General features: G+C 40.7%; 1 protein-coding gene across 1 annotated transcript in view; it reads right to left on the reverse strand.

Annotated features, from left to right (window-relative positions):
• LOC137638591 (DNA repair protein REV1-like) overlaps positions 1-19,908 on the reverse strand; it is a 104,565-nt gene that overhangs the window by 39,301 nt on the left and 45,356 nt on the right. The window contains exons 7-9 of the mRNA XM_068370795.1: positions 18,228-18,400; positions 17,525-17,674; positions 542-660 (exon numbers count right to left, since the gene is read on the reverse strand). Coding sequence (XP_068226896.1) covers positions 542-660; positions 17,525-17,674; positions 18,228-18,400 — 442 coding nt within the window. The remainder of the gene's footprint in view (positions 1-541; positions 661-17,524; positions 17,675-18,227; positions 18,401-19,908) is intronic.

Below are 19,908 nucleotides of genomic sequence, written 5' to 3' on the forward strand. Positions count from 1 at the left end.
TTTCATCCTATGTTGGAAAAAACAACCAATAGCAGACTATCAAAATTAAAATATCTTACATTAAATTCTTTTTGGAGTTCCACTTTGTATCATGATGATGACTATGTTTGGTATACTGTATACCAAACTATAAACAAGTTTACAAATAATCTCATAAGAACTGTAGCGAATTTGCAAACAAAGTACCTACTGTTTAATAACTCTTATAGCTTATGTTATTGTACTGTTGCAATAGTGACAACATATAACTATACCATCATTTCTGTCAAATCTCAACTGATATTGATGTGGTAAAAGGCAACATTTTTTTTTCTTATCAAAATACAAATCTTATTATTTGTCTGATCTATGGTTGTTTTAATTTTCTTTTACAAGATGATTCAAACATTTTAATAAAAAAGAGAGCTCTACCCTCAGTTTAAAAGATATTCTTTGGTTCTTTACAAGGGGAATTATTTTTCCATCTTTGCATTATTGTACAACAATCATTATTCAAGCTCTTTTCATATCTATTCACTCTTGACACCTTTATTACTCTTACCTTTCTATAGTTAATGATGATGATGTTGCAACTCCCAAAGATGTAGATTTAGCAATATTGTCACAAACTCCATGTCCCATAAACTTTGCAGTCTCAACAGGGGCATCTTTTGCTCGAACCTGAGACAAATAATTAAGCTTGAGCTATAACACAATGAATTCAACCTATTATACAATACAAAAACACTAGTACAACCATACTATAAAAAAATCATATTATTACACTAAAATCTCATTAATCTGGACTATGTATGGGGAAAATCTGTCCTGATATACCAATAGTACAGATTTGCCAAAAAAAAAAAAAATCTTGGTTATATATCAATCAAGGCATATGATATCTAAATTAGTTTATAAATACAAATTTACTTCTATTTATGGTAGACTAATGACAACTCATTCTTATAAACAATAAGAATCATTTGGCAAGTGAACTAGAATCATAATTAGTGAATAAATAGACTAGCCTACCCTCAAAGTCATGTGCAACAGACATAGGTTAAGTAGGCTAAGCATAATCAATAACAATCAGATAAAGTTAGTGTATTAACATGCTTTCTTAGTATTTTCTATTACATGAAACAATAATTCTTATGACTAACACAATAACTAAAAAGTGTATTTACTCTTCTTATCGAGTTGAACACAAGTAGAATAATCTACATCCAGAAGTTATATAACTAGCTATTACCAAGTCAATCTTCTAATGTCGCAAATATTTGCTGGCCATCTTTTATTGATTTTCACATTACAGTACTATATTATAGCTGTGATGTCACCAAAAACTAATGATCAACTAAAGGTTGCTAGTACAGTCAATCAGGAATTATTTACAACAGTAAATAAATGCTGTAAAATATTCAAAACTTTTTTTCCTATTTCCAATTCTCGCATTACTCTATTGAATTATAGCTGCGAGTGTCACTGATAATAATCACCAAAGTTAGAATGTTATCAAGAACTATTAGTATTTCTTTTTAAATCAGCTTTGGTATCTATCTATTGGGTGATGAATAGGTGAACACTAATTATCAATATTTAAAATTGCACTTTTTCCTTTTGCATTCTAACAATTAACATTATAATTCATAAATAACAGAAATGGTTAATGCATTTTAGAATTATTGAATCTTTGGACTTAAGCAAAGAAAAACATATGAGAATACTGCTGCTAATGAACAGATGAGCAGTATGCACATGTTATAAAAAAAAAAGTTGAGTAATACCTTAGTTTATAAGTAACTGAACGAGCAAATCGATATGCAACCATAGAAATTAAAATCAGTTTTCGTGCATTTTTTTGTGGACAAGTACTAATGGGACTAGCACACTGTGCAAAAAGCAATTGCATGGTGCCCTTATACCACCCATGCAGTGTTCACATGATTTGTACAATATTTTGTTTGCCTATGCTCACATCACCCCTATGCTGAGACTTAACTCTTCCCTCTCAGAACAGCACTTGTAGCAGCATCATCTATATGCAGTACTGTATCATACAAACACCTTTAAAAGAGTTCTTTTAGACTTTTAACCACGTGTTTTTTTCATTGAATTGTGATCTCTATTATTTACGTCAAGTTAATAGTAACAGTATCTATTGTGGGCAATGGTCCCCAAGATGATTAAGAAAGACAGTAAGAAGAAAGAGATGATGACCATAGCAGCAAAAACAGAAATTGTTGAATAAGGAACACACGTGGCAGACCTGGAAAAAATGTACGATATCAATAATTTGTACAACTTAAGAAGAAAAGAATTTAAAGCAACTGATGTTGTGCAAGGGGTTCTGACATTGACAAAATGATGATCACATATTCTTAATTACGTAGAAACGTTGCCTCTCATCTGAATAAATGAGAAGTCAGCACGAGATACAATTACAGAGAACATTACTTGCGAAAAAGCAAAGGTATTGTATGCTGACCTGATTATAAAGGAGCCAGGTACAAAGAAAAATTAGAAAAATAAATATTGAAGGTGAGCCATGGCTAGTTTGAAAATTTCAAGTGAAGAACAGGCATCCACTGTGTTATGGGACATAGTGAAGCTCTGAGTTCCAATGTGAAGGCAGCAGAGGCTTTCGTAGTAGTTTAAAAGAATCACGGATTCAAGTTTTTCATTCTGCAGTTAGAGTTCAATTGTGACAAGACTGGTCTGTCCTGGAAAAGATGCCCATGGGGACCTTCATTACAGCAGAAGTTGTCAATTTATAATCACACAAACCCATGAAAGACCATCTAATTCTTCTATTCTGTGTTATTGCTAATGGAAATTACAAAATCAAACCTCTCCTAGTTTATCATTCAGAAAACCTGCAAGCTTTTAAAAATTATAAGGTACAGAAGAAGCAACTGAGCATTGAGTGCATGTCAAAAAGCAAGGCTTGGGAGACTAGCATTTTGTTTGTGGAATGAGTCAATAATGTTTTTGGTCCTGAGGTCAAAACATACCTCATGAACAAGACCCTCCAATTCAAAGCGTTATTGTTTATAGACAATGACCCTGCCCATCCACCAGCCATTGAAGACTACCTTCAACTGGTTGAAAACTTTCCCCGTAACACAGCATCTATGCATAATGCAAGAGATGTGCTTCCTTACACCTCGTTAACCACTGGCCCGTAGCAAACGGTCCACAATTTAGAGTTAGAAAAAAATTGTTACTGTCAAGGCTATATATAATGACTGGTTTGTATTTTATACTCTTGAAAGCCGACGTCCCAACTCCCCATTAATCAAGAGATTGGGGACGAGATTTGAATATGTGCAAAATATTCTACCCACGAGACTTGAATATATGCAAAACACATTCTAACTACAAGTCGTCGGAGTTTTAGCCGATGGAGTCTCCAGACGCTATGCCCAAATACAGGGGAAGATGAAGAAATGAAAAGCTAGACATTCCTTTTACATTCACCCTAGACTACCACTATTATTACTGTCATCAAACAACTGCTAATAGTCTTATATAGAGCTAAGGCAGCTATACCACTTGCCGTGTAGCTACAACAGGTCCTATCGTAAACGTGTCTTGGGACCAGTGGGTCCCATCTTGCAGGTAATGGGGAGTGAAGGTGGTTTTTCTCTTCCATACCTCAGCTTGGAGAACCTACGTAACAGAAAAGTTCTTCTTGAACAGCAGGAACGTACTAAGCCTCTGACATCACAAGCTCTAGGTTGAGAACTTTGATGTGAAAGGGAAAGATTAACAGCTCAGTCAATGACTTGCCTAATCCACGAGGAGATGGTGTTCCTCAAAATCCTTCTCTTGACCTTACCCAAACTAACAACCAGGTGTCTGACCTGGGGGTGAGCTCTCAAGTTTGTTTTGAGGTAGTGTCACAGCGCTCTAACAAGACACAAAAACTAGTGTTCAGGATCATTGGTTACTTCCTAAAGACTTAAAATCTGGAAGGAATCTAGGAACGGGGACTGTTGGATTTCGGTCTTGGCAACAAACTCACGGACAAAACTGAATGTAACCTGTCCCCGTCGCCTTGGAAGGGCGATGTTGTAGAAGAGGCCATGTAACTCGCATAACCTTTGTGGTAGGGGCTTCGGTGAGAAGAAGACCATTTCCACTTGAGATTGCAGTCTAAAATGGTCACTTGAGGAACTAAGGTCTTCCACCATGTTCCATGGAGGTGGTCTCACTTCTGACAGAGGACAGGTTTGTTCAAAACACTGTATGAGCATAGACAACTCTAACAAGGAGGAAATCTAACCTCTTCAGTCTAAAGACCTGGCTCATGGCTGAGCGATAGCTTCTCACCTCTGAGACAGAACAGAATTTTCCCCCTGGAGATAAAGTAAAACTCGTAGAAATGGGTAGAGTAGTACAGAGAGGAGAGAAACCCCTTCCACAACACCGACGATAAAGATCGCCTACTTCGTCTGGTGGCCCAAGACAAAGGACTTCCTGAGGTATCCAAACATCTGTTTCGCCACTGGTCACATATTTACAGGCTGCCAACACTAGAGCCCGTGTCTTGCATAAGGCAAGGCAATCTTATAAGTAAGTAAACTCGTCACAAAAAGCCTCTCTCAGAGAGGAAATGCTGGAAGCCTTTTGGCATAAAGACTAATAGATTGGAGAGCCCGATGGTAATCTGGGCATGAGGTTGATGTAGCAGGTTGTGAAGGAGGGGCAGCTCCCTTGGTACCTCCGTCAGTAGAAGTAGAAGGTCCAGGAACCATTCTGGAGTCATTGATAGATTGGTTGATAATCTCACCCTGTTGGGGAGTCACCTCATTAGGCCAGTCACATTGGCTTGGCTCGTGAATGAAATTTGCCTCAAGTGCGCTAACCTGTGTTTTGTATTCTATTTCACGAGATAGAGACCATGAATGTAACGCAGATAGTTGGGCTGAGAGCTTGAGCAGGTGTTAACCATCCTTCTAACCCAACTATCGAGCTGAATGGCGAGCTTACAAGGCGAGTCAACATGAGTGAATGTGCAAGATACAGAATTAGGAGTCTGAGAAGTTTCACTGGTGCTTAAGGGCAACCTGCTGCGAGGGTGTTGCCAAAGGTACCCAAATCGACGCTAGCTCAGTGGGGTGAAGATAAGGCATCTACCCTACAGATGAATGAGCTTAGCAAGCACACTTGCTCTTGGCGAGAGCCATCTGGTAAAGCACTCTTATTAGCACTTTTATTATATTATAACTTACTATGCTACAACCCAAGTTGGAAAAGCAGGATACTCTAAGACCAAGGGCTCCAATAGCCCAGTAAGGAAAGGAAATTGCGAAACAGATAGAGTGGTGTACCTGAGTGTACCCTCAAGCAAGAAATCTCAAACCCAAGACAGTGGAAAACCAATGGTACACAGGTTATGGCACTACACAAGACTAGAGAACAATAGTTTGATTTTGGAGTGTCCTAGAAGAGCTGCTTACCATAATTAAAGAGCCTCTTCTACCCTTAACAAGAGGATAGTAGCCGCAGAACAACTATAGTGCAGTGGCTGACACCTTGAGTGAAGAAGAATTTTTTTAGTTATATTAGTGTTGTCATATGTATGAAGAAAGAGGAGAATGTGTAAAAAATAGGCCAGACTATTCAGTGTATGTATAAGGAAAAAAAAAAATAAGCCGTAACTAGGGAAGGATCCAGTGTAGTACTATCCGGGAAGTCAAAGGACCGAACAACTCTAATGGTAGTACCTAAACGGGTGGCCTTGGCTAACCTACAACAGATCCTTTAACGTAAGAGGATCTACTGCTGACAAAGGGCGATGGCCCAACTCTTATTGCTCCAGAGTCAGTCTCTGTCCTTAGACTGGGCTGACAAGGGAAGGCAACAAGGTTAGGACCTCCAGGTCAACCAATCAAAGCCGACATGCTAAGGGCACCTTACCTATTGAAGCTCTTTAGAGATAAAACCATTCCTTATGATTATGCAGTATAAACAGAACACCTGCTCAGGTTTCCACTGTATAAGAATCCTCTTTCAAGCACTAACTAATCCAATCCTACTTCGGAATGTATTTGCCAGAGGCAAAAGGGGATTAGAAGTGTTACTCCGTGGGCAAAAAAAGGGTAAACGATCAATCAAGAGTAGCTGACAGGCATGTGACCGATCGTGAACAGGATTGATCAGATACGTACAACTACTAGAGCAAAGAGCTGCGTTTTGTGAACGTCTACTATGTCATGTTGTTCTCATAAGAACGTGTGAACATCCACTAAGATATGCCATTCTCTTAAGAACATGTGAACCCTTAATAGTCCATTTAGTCTAGCTGTCTGGGAAAGCAGCCAAGAGAACATGAGCTACTAACCCGCAAGAATTTAGCCATAACAAGCATAGGAAGAAACGTTCCAAAAATGTTTCGTCAGTTGCGTGGAAACGCTCCATAGCTGTTCGTAGTGCTGTTAAGTTTGCTCCTCAAGAGTAAGTGTGGAATACATCGATTGCAATCGAGGATTGTCGACTGATAGAACACAACAGCGCTAAACTATTGTAGTTTTCTTTGTTGTCGAGAGAGGCCTGGCTACCCCTACTTCCTCCAGTGGAAGACAAAACATTAGATGTAACCATTGGAACTCCTACTTAACGGTCTTGAATACTACGGGCCTGCACAAAAGAAAAAGTTCCGGTTTCTTCTATGCCTTCCTGAGGCAGCAAATATTGATGCACAAACAAAAGCTCATACAAAGCCTCTACTGTACATATAAAGCTTTCTAAGAGACTGAATGCAAGTTTTAAAACAAAAAACACAATCCAGAGGCTGGATAGCTCTGCTGCCATGCGTAATTCTAATTGAGTGCTTCATTATTATCATTATTATTATTATTACAAGCTAAGCTATAAACTTAGTTGGAAAAGCTAGATGCTAGAAGCCCAAGGTCTCCAACAGGGGAAAATAGCCCAGTGAGGAAAGGAAACAAGAAAATAAACTATGAGAGAAGTAATAAACAAAATAAAATGTCTTAAGAACAGTGGCAACATTAAATTGTAATAGAAGGCTCTAATGTTTTTATCTAATCTGGAAGACTAGTGTTTCACACCAGCCCATCTGAATTCTTGATGCTTTCTGTCTTTTAAGGCAAGAGTCAAATCCACGATAGTAATCTAGAGTGAATTGTATTAATTTCCTCAACAATTGAATTCTGAATCCCTGAGTCAAGCTATCTCAAAAATTTTGGAACCTTAACAGGCTAACTCTGGATTTTTATTGCAATCTTACAAGAAAGAAATTAGCCGCAAAATGTTTAAATCTACGAGAACATTATCTCTTGCCTTACAGCAGAGACTCAGGCTCTCAAAGGATTTTGTTTTCATAAACACTTTCTTAAAATTTGAAGTGGTTAGCGTACGCATTCATACAATTAGCTGTCGCAGGAATACATTTCTCGTCAATAAAACATCCTTGAGCTCTTATGCTCGAGTGATCTCCATGTATAAGCAGTAAAACTACTCATTCTATATTCCTAACTGCTCCATGTATAGAAGCCTAGTTAGACAGTCACTGGCTCATTGAGCAACTGTGTGATCCAGGCTCACTGTGAGCCTAGACTGAGCAGCAATTCTGGATCGCACGACGATGAGAGATTGCTCGTTTCAAGCAAAGGGTAGTTTGCACCTATGCCGCTGTAATCCTGGCTCACTGCAAGCCGGGGTTGCAAGGCCCTGAGAGATTGCGTGTTTCAGGCTATACTCCTAGAAAGATTTTCACCTTTCACGCCAATATACAGGCTAGCTGTGGACCCGAATTGGATTGTGACCCTGAATCGGATGCAAGAGGGAGAAAGATCGCTTGCTTCAAGCAAATTCTCAAGTGAAACGCTAGCTTTTACCTTTGGAGCCACAATTCAGGCTCACCGAGAGACTGAATAGCATCCCCGTCTCGTGAAGAGGAGAGAGATAGCTTGCTTTAAGCAAACTCTCTGATGATAGACTAGCTTTCACCTTTGGTGCCAAAATCCACGCTAATTGAAAGACAGCATAGCGTTGTGAGAAAGATTGCGTAATTCATACATCCTCTTAGGGGTAAAGAAAACTTACATATCGGCACCCCAATCCAGGCTTGCTAGAGCATGATTCGCTTTGCGAGGTATTAAGAGATCTAAGCAAAACTCTCATGTATAAGACTAGATTCCATCTTTTGGCACTATCCTCCACTGAGACAGCTGCCAAGATCTCATAGGAGCTCTGAAGAGCTAGGATGTTCTACAATGTAACTTGAGAACGCTTCTGAGCTGCCTAGATAGATAAATTACTAGGCTAGGATATCAGGTCACGGTGGCGACTATATCTGCCAAAGAAAAAAAAAAGAAGGTTGGCAAGCTCATGAGAAAAAGACAAGCCAATCTCTCAAATAAAAGGCTAGCTCCCAATTGAGTATGCTGAGGGTGGCAAGAGGTAGCTAATAATGTGAACCTCCCAAAACGCTTGATCAGTGACAGGCGATCTGTCACAAAACAACTGCTTTCAATAAGCAAGGCTGAAACATTGAATCAACAGCACTCTAGGACACTTGTTGCTTGCGTGTGTCCGCTGTATAAGGCTAGCTGCCATACTGATCGACGCACACAGACGGAACAGACTCCCTCTCTTGAGGTTCTCTAATATTTAAGACTTCAAAGAAGTCTGACTCTAAGGTGGCAAAGGTGCATCCAATACCTTTAACCAACGTAAAGAGTTAAAAGAGTCATGATCTAGTCAAGAATCCAACTCCAGGACAATATTACTGAGATGCTATTATTATTATTATCATTATTACTAGCTAAGCTACAACCCTAGTTGGACAAGCAGGATGCTATAAGCCAAAGGGCTCCAACAGAGAAAAATGTTATTTTTATTAGTAAAATAAATTTTTGAATATACTTACCCGATAATCATGTAGCTGTCAACTCCGTTGCCCGACAGAATTCTATGGAGGGATACGCCAGCTATCACAATACTAGAAGGGGGTGTACTTACCAGCGCCACCTGTGGCCAGGTACTCAAGTACTTCTTGTTGACACCTCCTCAATTATTCCTCGGTCCACTGGTTCTCTATGGGGAGGAAGGGAGGGTCGATTAAATCATGATTATCGGGTAAGTATATTCAAAAATTTATTTTACTAATAAAAATAACATTTTTCAATATTAAACTTACCCGATAATCATGTAGCTGATTCACACCCAGGGGGGTGGGTGAAAACCAGTGTACAAGATTAAAGGATAGCTAAGTATCCCGTATTTCATATAATCAGTTATCCACAATAACAATGAAATAATAAGTACCTGGTAAGGAAGTCGACTTGAACCGTTACTCTGCCTTTAATAAGATCGTCTTCCTTACTGAGCGCAGCGTTCCTCTTGGGAGGCTGAATCAACTCAAAGGTGCTAAAGTATACAGGGCTGCAACCCATACTAAAGGACCTCATCACAACCTTTAACCTCGGCGCTTCTCAAGAAAGAATTGACCACCCGCCAAATCAACAAGGATGTGGAAGGCTTCTTAGCCGACCGTACAACCCATAAAAAGTATTCAAGAGAAAGGTTAAAAGGTTATGGGATTATGGGAATGTAGTGGCTGAGCCCTCGCCTACTACTGCATTCGTTGCTACGAATGGTCCCAGGGTGTAGCAGTACTCGTAAAGAGACTGGACATCTTTGAGATAGAATGATGCGAACACTGACTTGCTTCTCCAATAGGTTGCATCCATAACACTCTGCAGAGAATGGCTCTGTTTGAAGGCCACTGAAGTAGCCACAGCTCCCACTTCATGTGTCCTTACCTTCAGCAAAGCAAGGTCTTCTTCCTTCAGATGAGAATGTGTTTCTCTAATCAGAAGCCTGAATAGTAAGAAACTGAGTTCTTAGAACTTGGAAAAGAAGGTTTCTTGATAGCACACTATAAGGCTTCTGATTGTCCTTGTAAAGGTTAAGACCTTTTTAGATAGTACCTAAGAGCTCTAACTGGGCAAAGTACTCTCTTCAGATCATTCCCCACCAAGTTGGACAGGCTTGGGATCTCGAACGACTTAGGCCAAGGACGTGAAGGAAGCTCGTTTAGCAAAAACCGAGCTGCAAGGAACATGTAGCCGTTTCAGATGTGAAAACAATGATCCTGCTGAAGGCGTGGATCTCACTTACTCTTTTAGCTGTTGTCAAGCACACGAGGAAAAGAGTTTTTAATGTGAGGTCCTAAAAAGAGGCTGATTGGAGAGGTTCAAATCTTGATGACATAAGGAACCTTAGGACCACGTCTAGATTCCAGCCTGGAGTGGACAACCGACGTTCCTTTGAGGTCTCAAAAGACCTAGGGAGGTCCTGTAGATCTTTGTTGGTGGAAAGATCCAAGCCTCTGTGGCGGAAAACCGCTGCCAACATACTTCTGTAACCCTTGATCGTAGGAGCTGAAAGGGATCTTACTTTCCTTAGATATAACAGGAAGTCAGCAATCTGGGTTACAGTGGTACTGGTTGAGGAAACTGCATTGGTCTTGTACCAGCTACGGAAGACTTCCCCTATAGACTGATAGATTCTGAGAGTGGATGTTCTCCTTGCTTTGGCAATCGCTCTGGCTGCCTCCTTCGAAAAGCCCCTAGCTCTTGAGAGTCTTTCGAAAGTCTGAAGGCAGTCAGACGAAGAGCGTGGAGGATTGGGTGTACCTTCTTTACGTGAGGTAGACTTACAAGGTTCCCTCCTAGAGGAAGAGTCCTGGGAATGTCGACCAGCCATTGCAGTACCTCTAAGAACCATTCTCTCGCGGGCCAGAGCGGAGCCAACCAACGTCAGCCGTGTCCCTTTGTGAGAGGAGAACTTCTGAAGTACCCTGTTGACAATCTTGAACGGCGGGAATGCATACAGGTCGAGATGGAACCAATCCAGCAGAAAAGCATCCACGTGAACTGCTGCTGGGTCTGGAATCGGAGAACAATACAACAGGAGTCTCTAGGTTATCGAGGTAGTGAACAGATCTATGGTTGGCTGACCCCACAGGGCCCAAAGTCTGCTGCAAACATTCTTGAGAAGGGTCCACTCTGTGGGGATGACCTGACCCTTCCGTCTGAGGTGATCTGCCATGACATTCATACCGCCCTGAATGAACCTCGTTACCAGTTAGCTTTCGATCTTTAGACCAGATGAGTAGGTCCCTTGCGATCTAGAACAACTTCCACGAAAGAGTCCCTCCCTGCTTGAAGATGTAAGCCAGGGCTGTGGTGTTGTCAGAGTCCACCTCCACCACTTTGTTAAGCTGGAGGGACTTGAAGTTTATCAAGGCCAGAATAACCGCCAACAACTCCTTGCAATTGATGTGAAGTGTCCTTTGCTCCTGATTCCATGTTCCCGAGCATTCTTGTCCGTCCAAAGTCGCACCCCAGCCCGTGTCTGATGCGTCCGAGAGGAGACGGCGGTCGTGTTTCTGAACAGCCAAAGGTAGACTTCCTTGAGAAGAAAGCTGTTCTTACACCACGCGAGAGAAGACCTCCTCTCTTCGGAAACAGGAACTGAGACCGTCTCTAGCGTCATGTCCTTTATCCAGTGAGCAGCTAGATGATACTGAAGGGGGGGGGAGGTGGAGTCTCCCTAACACGATGAACAGGGCCAGCGATGAAAGTGTCCCTGTTAGACTCATCCACTACCTGACTGAGCATCGGTTCCTTCTCAGCATGCTCTGGATGCATTCTAGGGCTTGGAAGATCCTTGGGGCCGACGGAAAAGTCCGAAAAGCTCGACTCTGAAGATCCATACCCAAGGAGACAATGGTCTGGGATGGGACGAGCTGAGACTCCTCAAAATTGACCAGGAGGCCCAGTTCCTTGGTCAGATCCATAGTCCATTTGAAAATCTCCAGACAGCGACGACTTGTGGGAGCTCTTAAAAGCCAGTCGTCTGACGGAGCCGGACACAAGATCATGGTACTGCTGCACAGTCTGTGAACTGTCAATCATGGGCAAGCGAGGAAGTACAGTGACAACCCGAATCTGTCTAGACTGTCTGGGTCGTACAGACAAACTCCTTATCGGGTTGCTGAGGTTGCCACACTGCGTCACAACAAGTCACTTCTGTTGGTTGTTGAACGTCTTCCCCGTGACACATTGACTCCGTAAACAAAAAATCCTCTAACAAGGACTAAGCTTGGACTGCATGTCTTGTAACACAGCTCAAGGTCTATGGGAGCAGGTGTGGTAACAGACGGGATTAGCGACTGAAGTGGAACCATTACCTTCCCTGGAAGCATGTTATGCTTAAATAAAAGTCCATAGGAGGCTATGCAGCTAAAGGCTCCCTCCAAATGACAGAGTCCTCAAGGGAATATCAGAAGGAGGGAGAAAAGAACTTTCTCATCTACAGGGACCATATCCTAGAAAAGCTAAGTTCTCTCAGTGAGGGTTCACTGGTGCAAAAGCAGCAGACTAGAAGGCAACGTTATGAAACTGCTTGACAGTCTAGTGAGTTGGCAACAACCAAAGATGTGTGACTGAGAAGCATGCGGTAAGGTATGCAGAGCATGTTGTATGCAGAGTATGCTGTATGCAGAGCATGCTGTATGTAGAGCATGTTGTATGCAGAGCATGCTGAATGCAGAGCATGCTGTATGCAGAGCATGTTGTATGCAGAGCATGCTGAATGCAGAGCATGCTGTATGCAGAGCATGTTGTATGCAGAGCATGCTGTATGCAGAGCATGCTGTATGTAGAGCATGTTGTATGCAGAGCATGCTGAATGCAGAGCATGCTGTATGCAGAGCATGTAGTATGCAGAGCATGCTGTAAGCAGAGCATGTAAGGTAAGCAGAGCGTGTGCATGGCGTTTAACATTTCTCAGAAATTCCATGACCAGAGCTAGAGTGCTTTATGCATGCTTGCATGGGGTTTTAATATCAACATAATATATACCTTACATTCATAACTCATGATTCATATTTTTGCCATATTTTGCGATATTGTTAAAAATATATTGCCAGGAATACAAATATATTTTTATAAGTAATACAAATAACCTCCATTATCATAAGGTTTGAAAATGGAGGTAAGGTATGCTGAACAGCAGAGTCAGAACGAGCTGGAACAACAATAGTTGTGGTTTCCTCTTCAAGACTCTGTTGAGGGAACACCTGAGGCTCAGTCTGCAAAGGCTGATCAAAGGAAGTAGCAGAAGGTAGGCGCATGGGTGGAGGAGGCTGACTCCTGGCATGAGTGGCTGAACTCAAGGGTTGCGCTTGCTGAGTGGTTGGCGGATGCGCAGTAGCAAGTTCCTGAGGAACGAGTTGAGGTTCCTGCGGTGTGAGCTGAGAGCGAAAAGGTAGTGGCTGCGCAGAACGCAGTAAAAATCTCGCAAGTTGAGGCTCCTGAGGCGCAAGGCTAAGGTGTTGAGGTGCTTGCCTTGAGGAGGGTTGAGCTCGCTGCAGCGAGAGCTGAGGAGACTGACTCATGGACGGGAGAGGTTGTTGTACCTCAACCGAGTGTTGCATCACTGGTGGAGCAGCAAGTGGAGGCGGAGGAAGAGAGGTATAATCCTCCTGATCCCATTGTAAAGGTTGCCTTAAGGAAGGCGGAGGCTGAACACCACTGGGAACAGCAAACTCAGAACGTGGCTCAACATCGTACGCCTGGCAGGTGGTACTGCGATCAGGCGGAGCGAGCGCAGGCGGAGGGAGTGTAGGCGGAGGCGGAGGCGCAACACTCTCAGCCCGACACTCACGCATCAAGTCCGAAAGCTGTGCTTGCATGGACTGTAGTAGAGTCCACTTGGGGTCGGCAGAAACTACAGTAGGCTGAGGTAAAGCCTTAACAGTCGAGCTCTGTTGTGGCAGAACCTTACTCCTCTTAGGCGGAGTGCATTCAACTGATGACTGAGGAGAGTAAGAGCTAACCCAATGACTGCATCCGGGTTGTTGAACTCTAACTTCGTACGTCTGGCATAGGTCTGGACTTTACGTTTAAGAGGTCTTGAGACCTGAGACCAGCGTTTTCTCCCCTAAATTTCTTCTGCAGACGAGCAAAATAAGGGCTCAATCGTCTGCGGGTGGGAGTGACGGTCTCGGTAAGACACGCCCACAACCACCGAGGATACTTCTGTGCGCCGATCAAGGCCTGCTGAACCCTTCTGCCCTTCGACATTGCTTCTCCCCTGGGCTTGGGAGCTTGCAAGAGGTCCCGGACTGGGAGGACGACTGGCGCGCACAGAAGTACCCTCACGCACAACACTGACACACTTTGCGCTAATCACTTATCACTTTGATTTTCTGTTTGCACTTATTTCACTGAACTCGAAACTTTAAGTGGTTTGTACCTGAAACACGCAATTCTATCCTTTCTCAAAAGTTAGTAATTGCGAAAACAGAATTACAATGTAACAGAAAAATCTAATGAAAGATAAATAATTCAGTGGCTGGAAAGAGACTAAACACTAGATCACTCTAGAAACGTTTACCTTCTTCCCCTAAAGAGACTAGGGAGAAGAGCAAAAACGATAACAACGTTACTCGCTTGAATGAAACGTTTATCCTCCTCTTTCTCCCTCCGTCTCTATCTCTCTCTCTCTCTCTCTCTCTTGACTTAGAACCTGAGAGAAGAGCCCAATCATATATATCGTTAAAACATATTATTGTTAAAGGAAAAAACTGAAATATTTCCCAAAATGAAAAGTTCCTTTATTAGGATTAAAACCATTAAGTTAAGAAAGAATGAACAAAACGCTAGACACGGTTACTCTTACTGCAACGTGAAACCGTGAAAATTCTTTCTCTATCGTAACGATAGAGCGCAAGTTGAACGTTCTGAACGTCAACAACTGCAGAGACAAAACAAAACGTTAGTTCAACTTTGAAAACAGTACGAGACTATCAAAGAAATTCTTTCAAAGACATTAAAATAGCATAATATGTTAACAGGTAAAACCAAAATGACGGGCTCAATGTTAATTAACTTCGGTACCAAGAAAAGACCGCCTACTATTAGGAAGGTCGAATATAAACAAATATAAAAATTAATTTTAATAAGTTTATAATAAAAGGAAGTTAATCGAAGAGGCCTATAAGAGGCGGAGAGATATAAAATAAATCTATAACTTTTGTTAAGCAAAATTAAGAAAGAGAGTCTATACTCTCTTAGACACCAACACTTCCGTCTAAGGGAAGGGTCGGCCATTTAAAGGTGAAAGAGAGTTCATACTCTCTTCGTCACCATAATTAATCAAATTAATTCCAAAAGCTAACTAAGCTAATATAGAAGTTTCCAGTAAAGCGACAGCCGAAATCAAAGAGAAATACTTCACCAAAGTCGTGAAAATACTCCAAGAACATAAGCGTATCCCAGAACGTCTTGCCGGAAGCACGACAGAGGAATAATTGAGGAGGTGTCAACAAGAAGTACTTGAGTACCTGGCCACAGGTGGCGCTGGTAAGTACACCCCCTTCTAGTATTGTGATAGCTGGCGTATCCCTCCATAGAATTCTGTCGGGCAACGGAGTTGACAGCTACATGATTATCGGGTAAGTTTAATATTGAAAATAGCCCAGTGAGGAAAGGAAATAACGAAACACAAGAGAAGTTTAAGAACAATAACAAAAATAAATCTTTCATATATAAACTATAAAAACTTAAAAATAACAAGAGGATAAAATATTGAAAATAACAAGAGGAAGAGAAACAAGATAGAATAGTGTGCTCAAGTGTACCCTCAAGCTATAAATCTCTAACCCAGGACAGTGGTACAGAGGCTATGGCACTACCCAAGACTAGAGAACAATGGTTTGAGTTTGGAGTGTTCTCCTAGAAGAGTTGCTTACCATAGCTAAAGAGACTGTTCTACTCTTACAAAGAGGAAAGTAGCCACTGAACAATTACATTGTAGTAATCCACCTCTTGAGAGAAGAAGAATTTTTTAGTAATTTTGGTGTTATAAAGTGTATGCAGAAAGAGGAGAATGAGTAAAGAATAGGCCAGAGTATTCTGTGTATCTGTCAGCAAAGATGAAATGAGCCATAACCAGAGAGAGGGATCCAATTTAGTACCATCTGGCCAGTCAAAGGACCCATTAACTCTCTAGTGGTAGTATCTTAAAGGGTGGCTGATGCCTTGGCCAACCTACTACCTACCTACTAACAGTTGACGCTAATGTGTAAACCGGGAATAAGGCCAAAAGGAGACTTCTATCTTCGACAATGGCTGAGAATGTTACGAGTGAGCCAAGGGCGCGGCTTCTCCCCACTGCCACTGGTTAACAACCAGACGGTTGTCAACACATCTAAAGTTTTATAGCCATATTCCAGCTTGTGCAGATTTTTTCTATTGAGAAAAATTTAGGGTTTGTATACAGTGTAGGAACATAATTATTGACAACCAACACAAAAATAAGACTACAATTAGCATAAGGAACTAAAAGAAAGTCTACAAAACAAAGAGATCCCGAGGAAGCGACACCAAAAGACTGCATACACACCCGTAAGGGAGCGGCAACAAAGCGGCCGAGAGAAAACCCAACAAGGTTATTGAATGAACGTGTGTCTCTACCTAGAAATCCCAAACAGACAAAGGTAATACTCAATTTGGGAGCAGGGATCTCCAAAACGCCTGACATCTTCAAAAACACAAAATAACACAGAGCTACGAAAAACAAGTCCGAACGTTCACGGGTGCTAACAAGGAATGATGGGAGAAGGCTAGGTGGTGGTGGTGGTGGGGAAAGCAGTAGCTGTAGTGAACAACACCTCGTAGTAACGGGGGATTTTGAGGAGGGAGAAGTCTAATTGGAAAGGGATCTCTGGTTAACAACCAGATGTTTAACACATTAAAAGTTTTATAGCCATATTCCAGCTTGTGTGGATTTCTTATATTGAGAAAAATTTAGGGTTTGTATACAGTGTAGGAACATAATTATTGACAATCAAGAACCAGTGGTGAAAAAAAGGCTTTCCCAGGTATAGACAACACTATGTACCAAATCTGGGAAGGTTATGTATTAATGTCCTAAAAGCAGAAAAATAATCTTTAACAAAAAACTTGCATTTTATATACTATAATACACTTGACACCCAGGGAAAATTACAAAAATGAACCTATAGACTTTAGGAATCACGAGAGAAAGCAACAACACAAATTGATGACCATGACTAATTTAACAGAAATTTAGAGCTGGTTGAAATGGAGTGTGAAATCTGAAATACAATGAAAGTAATTTTATGTGCTGTATAAACTCTAAAATAAAATACTGTAAGTCTAAGTTAAGGGTATCATCTCAAAACTAAATTCTCCTTTTTTGAAAGGTACATTCAGGAAATGCCTAATTGTAAATGTTACAGAATAAGTGGCCATTGAGGACCTCTCCACTTGATTCAAGGTCCTAAAACAACAACTTAGCACATGAAATGTATAATTGTATTACTAAATTTACAAATTTTTTGACATTTCCAATTTCTCTCAAATGTTTTATGCCTTCTTGTTTTCAATTAATCACGTGTCGGTAATTGCATGAAAATCATTCTTTAATAAAACACAGAATCATAACCTATGAAATAGGAACCAAGTTACAATACCTTCAATTTTAGGGTTATGCATTTGCCCTTCAGATTGACAGCATTCAGCCTACTTTCCACTTCAGCTGCTAATTCTTTCATAAATCTAGTCACGTCATCTTGGTTTGTAAAACGAATACCATAATTAACTTCAGCTGATACAGATTTCCTCTGAAAATATTAGACATTATAGTTTTGTAGTAGAACTTTTTAAAAGAAAATACCATAATTGATATTATTACAGGTTCATTATCCATAGACCTGTTGGATTAACAATTTTAAGGATTACAGCAAGAAACAAACCAAATGTGCAATAAAAATACCACGAGCTGTATATAGTTACCGAGACATTGTCAATGCAAAAATCTGGATGTTGAGAAACCACTATCCTCAAACTGCTTACAAACAAACTTTCAGTTTTGTTAGGCTTCAACTTCATGCCCCATATTTTCAACGTGCAATAATTTCAAGAATATTGTTGATAATGTGTGGTAATAATAGGGTCATATTTCACTGAATAAAACATTATTTGGACATGAAAGATGCAAAAAAAAAAAGAGAGAGAGAGAGAGAGAGAGAGAGAGAGAGAGAGAGAGAGAGAGAGAGAGAGAGAGAGAGAGAGAGAGAGAGAGAGAGAGAAGAGAGAGAGAGAGAGAGAGAGAGAGAGAGAGAGAGAGAGAGAGAGAGAGAGAGAGAGAGAGAGAGAGAGAGAGAGAATCCTTACCATGTGTTCACTTTTAACAGGACGGTCGTCAATCCCCCGACAATAATAATAGAGAGATTGGCCAGTTTTATTACCAAAAACAGCTTGCAATTGGCCAAGAGACTTCACTTGTAAATCTCCACAAGTTTTGATGTTATGGCTCTCAAGTCTTTTACCAAGAGACCAACCAACACCTGCAAAACCAAATTCATATGAGCATGCACACATCATTGTAAGCAACAATTATTTCTACAAAAAATGTTCATAAACAAAGCATAGCTTGAAAAATACAGTCAGGTAAACTACAATTATTTGTTTTTCTGCAAAGCCTATTTTGCCTTATACATACTACATAAAAAGTTACATGTCAAAATATCTTACGTGTACAAATTATATTGGATTCATTATGAGAAGTTACTAATATTTCTATGAACCTCCCCCGATGTTCACAGTGCTTCTCTCTTGAAGCTTAAAGTTGTCAAGTACCGACATAAATAATTCTAAAAGACTTCTTTCCTTGTATAATGCTTCTCCCTCTAGTGAAATATAGAATTAATATGGCTATTGATGGCAATTCTCTAGGGTTGAGTGTGCCATAGTTTATTCGTCTTTCCAATTCTCTTGTCACGTTTGGATGCTTCTGACCATTGCATTCCACTAGTCCATGAACATACATATACACCCATTTTCAAAGGTTTGCAATGTACTTTAGTAAACAAATTATAGTCCTAACATCAGAAATGAATACAAATTGATAATTCCTAAAAAGAAAGAAGTACTGTATTGACAAATTAGAATGCGCTTCACCTTTGAGGAATCATAGATGGCATAAGGAAGATGAGAGAGGAGTTGTGGGTTACTGCTAGGAAGGAGAATCTCCCTCCATGAGCATTTCTGATAAAATATCAGGAATTCTCTCTCTTGAACGATGTTCACCAGCACTAATTGAATAAATTAATTTACACTTATGGACTCTTGGTCATCTTTTTTATTAAATTTATACATTCAATCTTGACTAGGAGCCTGTCTAGAGATGACAGGTTTTGCCTTTCATTCAAACATATAGGCACTAAAAGACTGATTTCGTATAGTCTCATTAGCACTGTCCACAAAATATACCATACGAAGAGAAATTTTTGCCACCAGGTAAATACAATGTTCATAAACTGATTTGAACAATTATGCTAATAACCCGATAAACCGACTTCCTTGTCTTCAATCACTCGTAAACCAATGTACCACTGTACTGTATAACAGCTTCTTGTCATCAATATTCAGTGGGGAGACAGGGCCCTTTTCCTCAAAATACTGCAGTCTCCATGTGGTTAGATGTAGCACATGAGTTTTTGGGGTTTGGATTAACTGTTCTCAAAATGGGTATTCTGAGAAGACTGGTCCTACAAGGCAGCCTCCTTAGACACTCGGACAAGGGGCTGCAGATCTGTAAACACTTCTATCTGGGGCTCTGTAAAACCACCTTGTGTATCTGGGGCCAAAAGTGAACTACCAGAGTTTGAAAATAAACTACCCTGAACTTAGTTATCATTGCCTGAATTATCAAGTATTGAGGAAAGGTACATATATCCAGATTCAACCAGTCTACTTTCCATTCTAATATATCTGGAACTGGAGAGTAAAACCCGTTTATTTTCTTGTTGGGAGGGGTCTCAAACACATCCACATTTGGTCTTCCTCACCAATT

Source organism: Palaemon carinicauda, chromosome 3, assembly GCF_036898095.1.
Source record: "Palaemon carinicauda isolate YSFRI2023 chromosome 3, ASM3689809v2, whole genome shotgun sequence".
NCBI classification, from domain to species: Eukaryota; Metazoa; Arthropoda; class Malacostraca; order Decapoda; family Palaemonidae; genus Palaemon; species Palaemon carinicauda.